Genomic DNA, 14,551 nt, shown 5'->3' on the forward strand with positions numbered 1-14,551 from the left:
AAGGGTTTAGCACTTTGACTCCCGAATCAAATGAGAGAATCACCATTTGGTTTAGGAGATTCCCCCGTCCCCAAAAAACACCCTGACTTAGGGTTTTGTTTGTCTCAGCTAAACCTAATTGCACACCCCTATTCACTACTTGCACAAGTCAAATTTGATGGGAATGCATGGAATCTCTATAATTATTTCCACAAGTGTTTTCATCATACATAAGAGGAGGATATCTGAGAAGGAAAGAGACATGGAAAGGAGAGAGGATTTGGGGATAGTTCATGGGAGAGAAAGAGAAAATAGAATAGGGAGGTAGATACTGGGGAATGTGAGGTGTCATTCTATTTCTTTGAGGGTTCCTACCATGCAAATGGGTTTGGACTGGTGGCTAGCACCACATAATTGGGCCACAGTTTTCCTAAGTAGAGGCTGCTAGGTGTGTGTGTGGAACTGAAGAAAGACAGTGGAACTGAAGAAGGACAGTTAAAGGTAGGTGGGAAGGAGATACGGTTGTTAATTCCATTTTAGGAAATTCCAAGAGATTGGGGCCTGAGGAGGAGAGCGGCCTCAGAAGGGTATAATAGACTCCACCATCCAAAGCAGCCATTTCTTCTAGTGGAACTAAAGTTGTGAACCCAGAATCACAACTGCTCTCCAGATGACAGAGATCAATTCCCCTGGAGAAAATGGCTGCTTTGGAGGTTGCTTCTCTCCCCAAGCCTCACCCTCTCAAGGATCTACCCACAAATCTCAAGAAATTTCCCTACCTGGAGATGGCAACCCTACTGTGTAGTTGGGATATCTCTTGTGATTCCTGGAGATATCCAGGCCCAACCTGGAAAGGGAGAAGGAAGGAGGTAAAGGGGATGGGCTATGAGGACCTTCAGGAAAGGGAAACAGGAAATCCTGAGAAAGGGGAGATGCCTCCTGCAAGCTCTTGTGGGTTCCACCTTGTAATTTAAAGCACAGTTCCAACCAAGGATGATAGTATTAATGACAACCTTAAAAATTAGGGATAGCCTAGTTTCTTTTTTATGTTTGTAGGAAATTATGTTTGCAGGAAATTCTAGAACACCCATTCTTCAAGTTCAGTGCAAGGGATAAGATGAATTTTCCATTTTTCAAGAGTGGAAATTGTATAATCACTGTTGAAGATAGACTAAATATAATAGCAGACTTCAAAAAGGTTGTTGCAAATCCAGGGGAGAAAGAGGGGAGTGATAATTTATTGCAAGTTGAAGCTATTTGCGTACTGCAAGAAAGGCTCCAAAGTGTAATTTGAAGGATCATGAATAAACAACAGTCTGGCATGTTCCCTAAAATCACAAATAACATGCAACATACCTGCAGAGCAACATGATTACCCCTCTGGAACAAGTTAGATAGCATTCAGAAAATTCAACTATGGTAAAATTTATAGTCAACGACCTAACTTTTATCTGCATATATATATAGTTTCCCTCATATCCTACATATCCTACATTTCTCTACAGTGGGGATCAAAACTCTTTACATCATTCTTCTTGCTCCCTCCTTATCTGTACAACACCCCTGGGAGGTAGATTAGGCTGAAAGTATGTGACTGGTTCAAAATCACCAGTGAGCCAACCCCAGCATTGCGCTGGCTTAAAATTGTTTCCTCTTAGATCTATTGAACCCTTCACACACACACACACTTCAGTGTTTCTGAAAAATCCCAGATCCAAATACCATACTGGCATAATTTTGGGGGTCCGATAGACCTAAACAAAACAAAAAACTTTTTTTTCGCGCACCCCTTGTAGCAAGCAGTCATGCAAGGCAAGTGGTGTTAAGTCATTCAGGGGGTGCTGCCAGGCTTAGGAACAGCCTTTTGTACTGAGATTCCCTAAATTCCCTATTGTGTTGTTTTGGGTTTTAATATTAGGATTTAATATTGATATCCACCATAGATTAGCTCTACCACCAGAGCAAGAAGCTGCCGTCAGCATTCTTGGAGTTTCTCAGAGGCAGGTTCCTGTTCTGAAGAGCTGGAGCTGACACAGAGGAGACAATAACAGCAATGGGAGGGGAGGGAGGAAATGCACATCTGTTAGGGCTAATGGGGGTGTGCCAAAAACTTCATGGAAAAGGCAGGTCTTACAAAGGGATTGGAAGAAGTGATGGAAGGCAGAGGCTGTTCCAGCCATAAGGTGCTGCAAGGGAGAAAGTGCAGTCATTTGAGAGCATCACACACACCAAGACCACTTTTTCCTAGCTTATGGCTCTCTGGCTTGGCTCACTTGCTTTCCCCTCTACAGAAAGGGTCTCTGCCAAAGACAGTCCCTCTGATGGGCAGACAGGGTCACTAGACACTGACACTTAGAAGGAAGCAATGAAGCTCTCCTGCCACACATGAACCTTTGGAGCAAGAAGCACAAAATGCAGGAGGATGACCCCTCCAATATGCATGTTTCACAAATCTCAGCACGGTCTTCACTTGCACAGTCGGACTATTCAAAAACACAGCATTGTAGTGAAAGTTTTACTCATTTTTAATGGGTGAGAGGGAAGCTGGAAAGCATTCCAAATGACATATGTGCTTTTCTAGCAAGCTTCAGAAGGTAGACGTTCCACAGGCATGAAGATGGTTAAATTAAATTTATTCACAGTGGGTAGACTACACAGTGTTTCTTTATGTGAAAAACATGTGGACAATTCCCTCACTCCCTCAGCAATACACAGACCTTAGTCAGCTACCCTTCAAAGGCAGCCCCAGGCCGAGACAGAGATGCACAGCTGTTGGAGCGTGCCATTCCACCGACTGCATCACAGGCCATGAAAGAGCTGTCATGGAAGGACGTAGGGCCAAGGAGCCAAAGCAGCACCTAGATGAATAGCAGTGGCTATTGCTGGCAGAGTTTAAATTTGCAAAGAGGGGTAAGCACCACGCTGCTTAAAAGAATAAAACAGTTTTATTAAAAGGACGAACAACTTTGTAAGAAACAGAGGCGAGAGAGAGAGTCCTGTCCAACTATTTGGTTCATTCAATCTATTCGTTCTGGAGGTAAGCAGGAAGGAAGCATGCTCCAAGGAGCAGGAAGTCTCCAATAAGCCAGTGAGGCCATAGGAGGAGCTTATATGGAAAATATCAGCAAGTTGCTTCTGTAACTATGCTAAATACACATCTCATCTGATGCCCCCTGTAGGATATTCTTCATGTCCTACAGATCAGGCATACTACAGATCTTGCATATCCCAACAACGGTAAGACTTAATTTGGGCCTCCTTTGTACTTGCAACATTCTTTTTCACAATGATCTCCAAAGACAATTCTAAGGAATGGCGATAATCATCTTGCTTTTTAAAAGCCACTGGTTTCACAGACAGCTTTATCTTTCTCCACAGATCTTTGGAGTCTGGACATCAGCGACCCTAGTTGTCAAGTAGTGCTCAGTAATTTCCTTTGCTGGGTGTCTAGAGTATTGACCAACATTTTCATGATGGCTTCACAATGCACCCCCAAGTGCGGAGAATGATCTTGAAGGCAGAGGTTCCACGTCATTTCTCGTGGTGAGTTGCTCATAGGATTCAGAGAGCGGTTGTTATCCTAACCTCCCTGCCCTTAGTTATATTTCCCTATTTCCTTATTTATACAATTTGCTTCTGCTACTCAAACCAAGACACTAAATGTCATTCATTCCAATTTGTAAATCTCTGTTGGGGAAGGAGGTGGAGGAGAAACAAATATCTGTTTGTCCAGGTGCCAGTGCTGGATGCCATGGGAAGCACCATGAAATGGGCATGCAAGAGGCAAAGGGAAACGGTACACAAATACAACACTGAATTCAGGTTCATTTATGGGTTGCTGTCTGCATGTGACCAAAGAATGGCAAACAAGAAGGATTATGTGTGTTTTACATCCATTACCTTCTAAAAATGTTTTGGATGTACATCTCAAAATGTAGTCTATACTGTGGACGTGAATGGCAGCTGCAGTGTTCATTTTCCCCTCCTCTAACAGGATGACCGGATGACTCTGATTTCACACATATTTCCCCCTTCTTTCTTCCTTGGGTATCCTGTTCTGCCTTTCTCTCTTTATTCTCCCCCCTCAAGCTCACCAGCCTCTTGAGTTCCATAAACATCTGGTATTTCATTATTTGTCATGAGAATTTTTAACGTTTCACTCAACTGCTTAATTTGTACCTTAGTTTGACAGATGGATATACAAAAGCATTGGATTAAATTCTGTGTGCAGCAAAAATCTGGGCATGGAAGACAATTGTACAAGGATATCCATTTAGGTGAATAAATGCAGAGACTTTAATCTCCTTTGTAAATCATATTCACTCACACTGTCAGTGCAGAACAGTATATAATCCAACTCAGAAATATAAATATATTTGTTTCAAATAGATATAGTTTTATTGACACTAATGGACCTGTTCAATGCCAATACTTCACTTTGTAAAAATGTAATTTTAAAAACCCACCTGTGAGTTCAAGTTTATATAACACTGGACACAATCCAGAGAATTTAAGATGATGACCAGCGTAGTGTAGGGGTTAAGAGTGATGGCTTCTAATCTGGCATGCCGGGTTTGATTCCCCACTCCTCCACATGCAGCCAGTTGCATGACTTTGGGCTCATCACAGCACTGATAGTGCTGTTCTGATTGAGCAGTAATATCAGGGCTCTCTCAGTCTCACCCACCTTAGATGATGCCTGTTGTGGGGAGAGGAAGGGAAAGTGAATGTAAGCCACTCGAGGCTCCTTCAGGCAGTGAAAAGTGGGGTATAAAACCTGACTCTTTTTCTTGTTCCGAAGGGCCATTTTGGACAATCAATTTGATCATCACAACATACTTCTCTTAGAGTCCCTGGGACACATTCCCACAGGTAAAGCTTAGCATGAAGTAGGATACAAGTAGCATACAAGTGTCTCTTGGGGGTGACAACTTCTGCAAAGGTAATTGCTCCGTTCACCCACTTAGTATCACAAGAATCACCCTTAAGAACCAGCAGCAGCTGGAATGGTTCATACAAGACTTCCTCTGAGGGGAGGTGTCCATTCAGGCACCAGCATGCTGGCTCTCTGTGAACAGTTTTAATTTAACTGCCCAGATCCCATAGGATTGCCTGCGACTAATTTTGCCTATATTTTGCCTACATTGTACCTATTTGCCTACATTGTACCTATATGCTGAAAGCCCAAGCTCCATTCTTTCTCTGGGTTCCAACTGCTGGCTATGAGAGGTAGAACTTTACTAAAGCACCACTGACGGTGACCCTCCTGTGACAAGGAAATCAATGTTATACTTAAATTTTGGCTTGAAGGACTGAAACAATTCTTTGCATAGAAAATTGCCAACATTTGCTTATGAGAAAATACTTGAGCCAACGTGTATTCTTATAACCTGGTAATTCCTAAGAAATACATGATTGGATCAGAGGCCTTTCTACGACTATCAGTGGCCAGTATGATGCTTTTGGATGCTAACCAGCAGAGCACGAGGGCACCATCCCTCCCTTCTCTATCAGCAATATTCTGAGGGAGACTATCTCAAAACATGTTGGTTGTCATAAGTCAGGGGTAGTCAAAACTGCGGCCCTCCAGATGTTCATGGACTACAATTCCCACGAGCCCCCGCCAGCATTCGCTGGCAGGGGCTCCTGGGAATTATAGTCCATGGACATCTGGAGGGCCGCAGTTTGACTACCCCTGTCATAGGTAAATGATGCTACACTTTGGAAATGTGTCTATATGTGTCTAATCTTTTAAAACATCTAAGCTGCTACTTGGGGGCAGGGAACATTCTATGTTGTATGAAGAAGCATTTTTCTTTTGTCTACCCGGAATGCACTGCACCAAGGATTCCCTTTTGAAACTGGGCCACAGTTGGCTTGTAAGTTGCATGTGTCACAATGCCAACCAAAATGCAAAGCCATTTAGATCTACTGTCTATTTTGTTAAAAGCTGGGGAGTGATTTTGTAGTAGTAAAAAGACAGAATGCCATCAGGCAGTGAAGGAAGCCTCGGGAATTTCCGAAGTGCAAGGGAATCAGAGGCTAGGGCAGCCCCACTTTGTCCTTTCCGTCATTGCAAATAACACATACCAGGTCCTTCACATTTAAAAACTTGCACCTGTGTTTGAGGAGAGTAGGAGCTTCAAAGCTTATTTTCCCTCCATTAAAAACACAGGGAAAAGCACAAAAAAGGGTAATGGCAAATTCACTGAGGAAGAGAAAAGGGATGGTGTGCCTCTTCATGGGAGAATGTTAGCATTTCCATCTCTTCACTGTTAATGAAAACTACCTTCTGTACTCCAAATAGATAGCCATGTTGGGCCACTATCTTTTTTTTTTTAAGCCTTGAGGAAAATCAAATAATGCTCAGTTATTCAGCCCAATAAAGCCTAATGAATAGCTGATATAAAAGGTGTTTCATTCATATTAATTTGATTCTTCTCTTTCACAACATTTCTACAACACACTAGTGACTAACCCTGAAACAGTCAAGAACAAACATAGCCAACTGAGTGAGCAAGATTAAACCATGAGTGCCCAGCAATTGACTCCTGACCCTTTAAAAAGCTGCAGGGAGTTCTACTCCCACTGTCAGCAGAACGACCTGGCGACAGCTCTGGTACCACCGGAGATCCTGTTCCCTCCACACATCCTGTCCTAACTGGAAGTGGGATTCCAAAGCATGACCTTAAAGGTGAGGAACAGGAGGTGTCCTGCTGCCATAACTGCCTGCTAACCTAATCTGGATTTTGCCCTTTCTTCACCTGAGGAAGCTGGGCTGCGTGTGACAATTCAACACCCTCCCTGCACACCTCTATTTCAGTAGTGGTGTTTCAAAAAGTCTGCTGGAAACATTCCAGCCATTACAACACTTGAATGAAAAACAATCTGGGTAGAGCCTTCTTCACTCTAAAGGCAGCACTGTGAGTGTCCTGAAATATTGTTGCACGGCAGAAAAAGCAGTGCATGATTCTCAGGGGGTGGAGTGGGGGGCTGCAATATAATCTAATGGAAAGTATGGCTGCGACAGATACGGAACAAGTAAACAGTGTGCTGCATGACAACACGGGTTTTGCCATTCCAGTGACATCTGTACTAGATAGATCATATGATTCCATATTGATCTACTTGATGCAGGTTTCTGCAACAGAATACTTAGAAGTAGCAAAAATGTATCAGGAAGCAGCAAGAAGAAAACTATTTAAAAAGCGTTTAAAGTTTATATACTTACACACAGTTGTATTTAAAACATTTATTTGCTTGTTATATAGCCCATCTTTATTCACCCCTTCTTACAAGAAGTTCAAGGCAGCATTTTAAGACTATGAATACTTTGTTAGGTAAGGTATGAAAGTTACTGACTGAAGGTCATCTAGTCACATTCAGGGCTGAATGTTACTCTTAAAATTTCTATAATGGTGGGTTCTGGGGATCCCCTGTAATTATGGTTCATCTCCAGATTAAAGAGATAAGTTTTTTTCTGGAGAAATGGCTACTTTGGAGGGTGGACTCCACAGCATTATACTCCACTGAGATCCCTCCCTGCCCCAAAATTCCAAAATCCACCTACTTCTGGAAAAAAACACTCCAGGTATTTCCCAAACCAGAGCTGGGACCCCCCCTCCCCAATAATTTTCTCTTTCCCTTTCTAGAAATCCCCATAGCTTCTTCTTCTAGGGTTGTCAACTAAAGGTTGGGCCTAGGAATCTCCTGGAATCACAACAGACCTCCAGACTATGGAGATTAGTCCTCCCTTAAGGATGCCATACCTCTTGTGGCGCATAGTGGTAAGGCAGCAGACATGCTGTCTGAAGCTCTGACCATGAGGTTGGGAGTTCGATCGCAGCAGCCGGCTCAAGGTTGACTCAGCATTCCATCCTTCTGAGGTCGGTAAAATGAGTACCCAGCTTGCTGGCGGGTAAAACAGTAATGACTGGGGAAGGCACTGGCAAGGCTACCCTGTATTGAGTCTGCCATGAAAACACTAGAGGGCATTACCCCAAGAGTCAGACAGGACCTGGTGCCTGCACAGGGGATACGTTTAACTTTACCTTTAAGCATGCCAGTTCCACAGTGGGAAAATAATAGTGATTTAGGGGAGGAACCTTGGAATGTTGAGGTCTGGTATAACTATCATCTGGAGAGCAGTTGCAATTTTGGGTGATTTCTAGCCCCACCTGGAGGAAATGGCTGCTTTGAAGGGTATAATACATGACACTATTTTTAATTTATTTAATTAATTAATTAGTTTATTTACTGCCCCTCCTAGCTGGTCATCTCAATTATCCAACAGTTGGATAAAATACAATTTAAAACCCAAGCCCTCATTAACCCCCCTACCCCATGTCCCTCCTGGTTCCCCATGGACTGCATGCACCTCTCACATCCCAACCAAGGTGCCTCCCCTCCTCAAACCCCACCTTCCCCAGCTTCTTGAATGTTTAATTAAGAGTTATGAACTCTAAAAAACATCTCAGCTCAGCTAGAAAAGTGGGAAAATGTGTGTGTGTTGGTCGGGAGGTTGGGGTTTTAACAGGAAATGCATTTAAAATGTCTACGTAAATTAGTGGCAGTTGGGTTGAGAGGGTTCTCGGAGTTACTTAAGACAAGCTTAGGGACTGCACAGCTTCCTCCCCATCCTGAGACTTTGAAGAATTCTTTGACGCTGTCAGCTGCCCTGTGGAGCTTTAAAAATCACGCTTGGGAAGCAATTGTTTACCTGTGTCAGTGACACATCTGCACCTGTGATTGGAACTAAAAACTGACCAGCACTAGCAGAATGGTCAGTAGGGGTAGAATCTCATTTTACAATGTAAACCAGTTCAGACTGATTCCAGGAGAAAATGACATTTGCTTCATATGTGGACATTACTAAGCCAACCCAAGACATTTGGAATGTGGTCGTCTCATAGATAAACCTCCTCCACTTTTCCCTGCCTTTTCCCAAGAAAGTCCTTAGAATTCTCAGCAGTCAAAGCCTGGATGAACTTACTGATATTTTTCATGCGATGAATGTAAAGTACACTAGGATTAAAATGAATTAAAGTCAGTATGTGTATACTTTACAGCTGTGGTCCCCAACCACCGGGCTGCAGCCTGCTGCCGGGCTGCGAAGGCCTTGGCACCAGGTCACGGCTCCCTCTCCCCCCCCCCCCGCAGTAAGAAACTTCCCAGGCTGCAAGCTTGCGGCCCGGCAAACTTCTTACTGTGGGAGGGGGAGAGAGGGAAGCAGGGCCGCGCATGTGCAATGAGCAATGCACAGCCGAAACGTGCATGTGCGGCACTTTCATGCATGCACGCATGGGGCATGGTGCAAGCTGCGCATGGTGCATGGCGCATAGCCCTCCCTGCTGCCGCCGGTCCGCAGCCTGTAAAAGGTCGCGGACCACTGCTTTACAGTGAATGCCCCGAAGGTTATATTTGAGGAAGACAGTTGGGGGAATATGGGAAAAGATGGTCCCTGCAGTCCTCCTTCTTCTTAGCACCAGAATACTACAGAAGATGACAGAATGAAATTCTTTGCTTGTTCTAGTCGGGGGGGGGGGGCACTTTAGGGTTAAAAGTTCTTCTGAGGAAAGGCTGGCTTTAATGATCATGACTTACCTCTTCCCGATGCTCTTCTCCTGAGCGCTGAATAAACCACCTAATAGAAGCTTGTTGGGACTTTGGAACACACTCCAGGAATGTTGAATTGAACTCAACACCAAAAATCACTTTTTCATCGACAACTTCATGACTAATGCCTGCAAAGAAAACATGGTACAAAGGATTATACTTGCCTTGAGTTCTTAAAATAATGGGGAAAGATAAGTAATTGGGAACAGAGCTAGCATTGCACATGAACTGTTAAAAAAAGGCAGCTCAGGTTTAATAGATTGTGTTAAGTTTCCATTTGATGTAAACCACTTGTACAGATGCAATTTATATCTATGTCAACCATTTCTTTTCATTTAAGCTGGTACTAAAATTAAAATTTGTCCTATATCCTTTATTGCAGGAATACGTTTTCATTCAGTGAAACTGGGGATGCTAACTAGAAAAAAAACCACAGCAATAGTTGTGCTGAATCACACCAATAATCATACAGTGGCCAGCTAGTAGCCAAAGGCCCATCTGCTACTGCCTGCCAGCACTGGTATTCAGGGGATCCCAGCCTCTGGTGACATCTGTTGGAATATCGGTAGTGTGCATGATTGAACAGAATATGAAGAATATCCTATGGAGGGCATCAGTGGGCATTGTGTATTTAACTTATTTAGATCAGGAACTTCCTGGTATTTTTCAAATTATCTCCTTCTATATCCTAATTGGCTCAGTTGGAGACTTCTTGCTCCTTTGAGCACATTTGCTCCTTGCTTGCCTCCACAACAGACTGAATGAACAAAGAAGAACAGTTAGACCATTTATGCACTGGGAACTTCGATGTCCCAGCTCCCATGCAGGAGCACAAATTGGGGGCTGATGAGGCACACCAGGCCAAATGTTCCCCAGGCGGGTGCAGGAAGAGGTGGGGCAACCTGCTACAACTAAAGCTCCAGCCTGCATGAAACCTCCAGTGCATAAACGGTCTTAGACAGAGTTAGGATTCTTTCCTCTTTCTATGCAAAGCTTATTTCTCTTCTTAATAAACTATTTAATTTTTTGGAGCAGCTGGTACTCAGATTCTCTGCATATTTAAATTCTGCCAACAACATCTAGGTTAGATTAATGCAATGCACTCTACTGGTGCCATTCTGGAGAAGTGTTTGGAAACTTCAGTTGGTCCAGAATGTTGCTATAGGAAGATGACTGGAGTGGATCATAGGGACCAAATCACTCTAATCTTGGTCCATCTATACTGGCTCCAAATTTGTTTCTGGACGTAATTCAGAGTGTTAACCTTTAAAACCTTGTATGTCTTGGGACCAACATACCCCAAATATTGCTTGCTCCCTTAAGAAACTACTTGAAACTACTTTCCTGACAGAGCGGTTCATCAGTGGAACAGGCTTCCTCGGGAGGTGGTGGGTTCTCCTTTGGAAGGAGACCAGCAGAAGAATTTAAAGAACTTTGGCATTACTACACAGACTATATTGACAGTAAACAAATGTATTAGCTGAATAATTAACTGGTCTACTCTGGTCTTTTTTTTTCTTTTTTTCTATATTTATAAAAATCAATAAAAGCTTGTAACTCCAGCATTCTTTTTTTTAAAAAAGATACCTGCAGAGCTAGTTAGAGATTCATTCTGAAGTTCATGCCCCTTTGGCTCACAGCAGAAAACTTTAGTAGCTAGGATTGCCTGACATAAGGAAAAGATAGTGGCTGAATTCTTCTCTGGCTAGGAGGGTAAATGGCTGGCACAACAATAAGCATAGATCGTCAACCGCTATGTGAAGATGGAACTGAAATGCACATTCAAGATGGCCTCCTCATCAACCATAGCCCAGTGTCACATGATGGTTCATTATGTGCCAGTACCATCCATTCACAAAGCTGTCTGGAACTGGTTCAGGAAAAGGAAATGTGTGTATAATGAAACTGGCTTCTCTTACTCTTCCTTAGAACATGTACCTGGCTCCAAGAGAAAGCTACAGTCTCCACAAACTTGGGCCATGCTCTAGCTCATTAGTGAAGGACTGTATGAATATAACTAAAAAAAGTCAAAAGCAGTCAGTTTTCCTGAATCAAAGATTAAGCTAAATGGAAGAACTATTGTTCTGACTGCAGTCTTTTCTATTCATTCCGCCCACCTCAAGAAAGAAAAATAAATAACCCAAGCTGAACATTTGATTTATATTCTGTTGTCAAGGAAATTTCAGCCTAACCACAAGATTGTTGATAATACATACTGCAAGACAGTGGTGCCAGTTGCCAGGAGCCAAGCCAGACAATTTGGCAAGCTCAGGACAGAAAGCACGTTGTCTACGAAACTGATTTTCACTACTCTTTTAAAGAAACAAACCGAGAAACCGAGACGGCTGTGCCGAGAGGGGCGGTTCTATAAATGCAATTAATCAAATCAATGCTTATTGGAAAGATTTAAGATGCTGTTACCTTATACCCACAATGGAAAAACTGAGTAGATATTTTTAGAAGACAGAGATCGAAATACTTACTGTCTTCAACATCCCAGCACTGAGTGATTGGGTCTCCATATTTGACATCTTGCCTCCTGGCCCGCCTAGAAAAGGAGGATCAAGTTAATAAGGCTTTCTCAAGTCATGTACCTGATATAAGACAGCACTTAGGGAACTCCTGATACTCAGGAGCCCCCCCCCCCTCCTGACAGCAGCATTCATGAATGAGACATCACTGAAATCAACAAGAACACTCAGAATTTTCCATATGATTTGAAGCCAACATTTTTAATGGGAATAGTCCACACCTTTGGTTGACACTCATTAAGCACTGAATAATCAAAAGCCATTTTTCTATACTATACAGTGAATTTAAATGAAACAGAGAATTTCATGCAATAAAACCCACATAAACAACACATAAGATTTTCAGTCTTTGTTCCTAATGTCATATAAGGTCTGCACCAGATTCATTCCAGGAGGCAGTAGCCTACAGGCACTGGGATCCTGGTTTCATTTCCACTCAAAGGGTTGTGATATGGGGGTTGGGATATTCCACAGGTCTGGGCTTGTATACTTCATTGGCTGGCAGGGAATCACAACTATCTGTTGTCTGGGGAGGGGCGTGTGGTTTTGAAGACTCCTAGCCTGGAGGGACATCAGAAGTTGACTTCTGAGCTGATATTTCATGGATGGGGAAAGCTATGCTGTAATTGCAGGTAAGAAGTACAGCTATGTGCTGCTGGTTAAAGTGTTGGGTATGACACAGAATACCTTAGTTCAAATCCTCACTTGGCCCTCAAAGAGTGGAAGGTGATCTTGGGCTAGTCACACACTCTCATCCTAACCAACCTCAAAAGGTTGTTGTAAAGATAAAACAGAGGGGGTGGGGTGGAGAATGTTGTAAGGCATTTCAGTTCCCATTGTGGAGAATGTTGGGGTATAAACTAAGAACATAAATAACTAAGGGCTGGCAGGGGTGAAAGAAGCCAACCCCGACATAGAAAGAGAATACCTAAGGCAGAGTTCCTGTGGTAAGGTTATCTCTGAACTTGACTGGTCTGGGCTGCTCCCAACTAATGCCTGTCTTTGGATACTCAGTTTGTGTTTCCTGTTCTGCTGTTTTTCTTGGTCTGCTGTTCACAGTGCTGGACTTGCTCTTAGACAGATCATAACTCTGCCTCTAACTCTTTCAGTTATGATTGATTTCATGTGATTCAGATATGTACCATCCAGCAGCAAAATCATGCAACTTTCTATCATTTTCTTGAAGTCATATCCTGGTATTATGTTTCAGATTTCTCCTTCTCTGAAATATTTTTCTCACTTCCTGAGCTCTGCAGCAGTAATGCCAGCTTGACTTAAACTGAGAGTCAAAACTGACTTAACACAGGCCACATAAGGAGGTGATGAACTCCCCCTCATTAGTAGTTTTCAACCACTGGCTGAACAGATATCCTGGATGTTTTAGGCTGAACCTGCATTGAGCAGGGAGTTGACTAGATGGCCTGTATGGCCTCTTCCAGCTCTATGATTCTAACATCCACTCTTGCCACCCCTTGAACCAGTTTACAGCCATGATCCAGAAAAGTCTCCATTAGTTGGCTTCAAGGCAGCCTTAACGACCTACTTTCTGTGCAATTTGAGTGCTTTGGCTGGACTACCAATTAAAATGGATAGTATGTTGGGTGTAGTATTATTGATTTAAGATACTTGGTGTTCTTATTACATATTGATTACTATGTAATTGACCTCACTTTCATAACGAAAAAGGAGAAGTAGGAGTTGGTTTTTATACCCCACTTTTCATTGCCTAAAGGAGTTTCAAAGCAGCTTCCAATTGCCTTCCCTTCCCACAACAGATTCTCTGTTAGGTAGATGGGGTCAAGAGAGCTTCTGACAGGACTGCTCAGTCAGCACAGCATTATCAGGGCTGGGATGAGCCCGAGGTCACTCATCTGGCTGCAGGTGGAGGAAAAGGCTTGCCAGATTAGCAGCTGCCACTCTTAACCACTACACCACGCTAGTCATCATATATATTTCTTAATAATAATGTATTGTTTATGAAATTCATGCCTATAGACTGCACCAAAAGCCAGTATCCAGAGGAAGATCACAGACATGGGACCCTGACAAATCTCTACTGCCGGTACCAGTCTTGGGCACTCCCGGTGGTTTCTCATGCTGCTCTGGCAGTGCACATCAAAATGCCACCACAGTGGGGTCATGCAACACACTCATTTTTAGACACACATGGATGATGACGCAAACAATGCAGGGATTTCTTTTTTACCTTTTTGAGGTTGGTGTATATCTGGAACAAGAATTTCCATCCCAAGCACAGTATGGGTCCCTGGCAAGGCAACAATCGGCACAAGCCTTTCCATACATGTGACATCTGTATAGCGAGAGCTGAACAAAGCCATCTCTGGAACCAATGTACAGTTGTTGCTAGAAACCAAGCATGGCAAATGAATTAAAAGCTTTCGGCATGCAACTCTGGGTTGGTCTCT

At 43.1% G+C, this 14,551-nt stretch overlaps 1 protein-coding gene across 6 annotated transcripts in view; it reads right to left on the reverse strand.

The window, feature by feature from the left end:
- The window catches only part of SEMA3D (semaphorin 3D), a 165,565-nt gene that overhangs the window by 13,651 nt on the left and 137,363 nt on the right, over nucleotides 1–14,551 (reverse strand). For 5 of the 6 annotated variants that reach the window (XM_077337862.1, XM_077337863.1, XM_077337866.1 and 2 more), the window contains 3 exons: nucleotides 14,332–14,489; nucleotides 12,078–12,142; nucleotides 9,583–9,722 (listed from right to left, as the gene is read on the reverse strand). In XM_077337862.1, coding sequence (XP_077193977.1) covers nucleotides 9,583–9,722; nucleotides 12,078–12,142; nucleotides 14,332–14,489 — 363 coding nt within the window. Of the gene's footprint in view, nucleotides 1–4,445; nucleotides 4,679–9,582; nucleotides 9,723–12,077; nucleotides 12,143–14,331; nucleotides 14,490–14,551 lie in introns of all 6 variants that reach the window. The other variant, XR_013231065.1, reaches the window with a different exon arrangement.

Source organism: Paroedura picta, chromosome 5 (assembly GCF_049243985.1).
Source record: "Paroedura picta isolate Pp20150507F chromosome 5, Ppicta_v3.0, whole genome shotgun sequence".
In the NCBI taxonomy this organism is placed as follows: Eukaryota; Metazoa; Chordata; class Lepidosauria; order Squamata; family Gekkonidae; genus Paroedura; species Paroedura picta.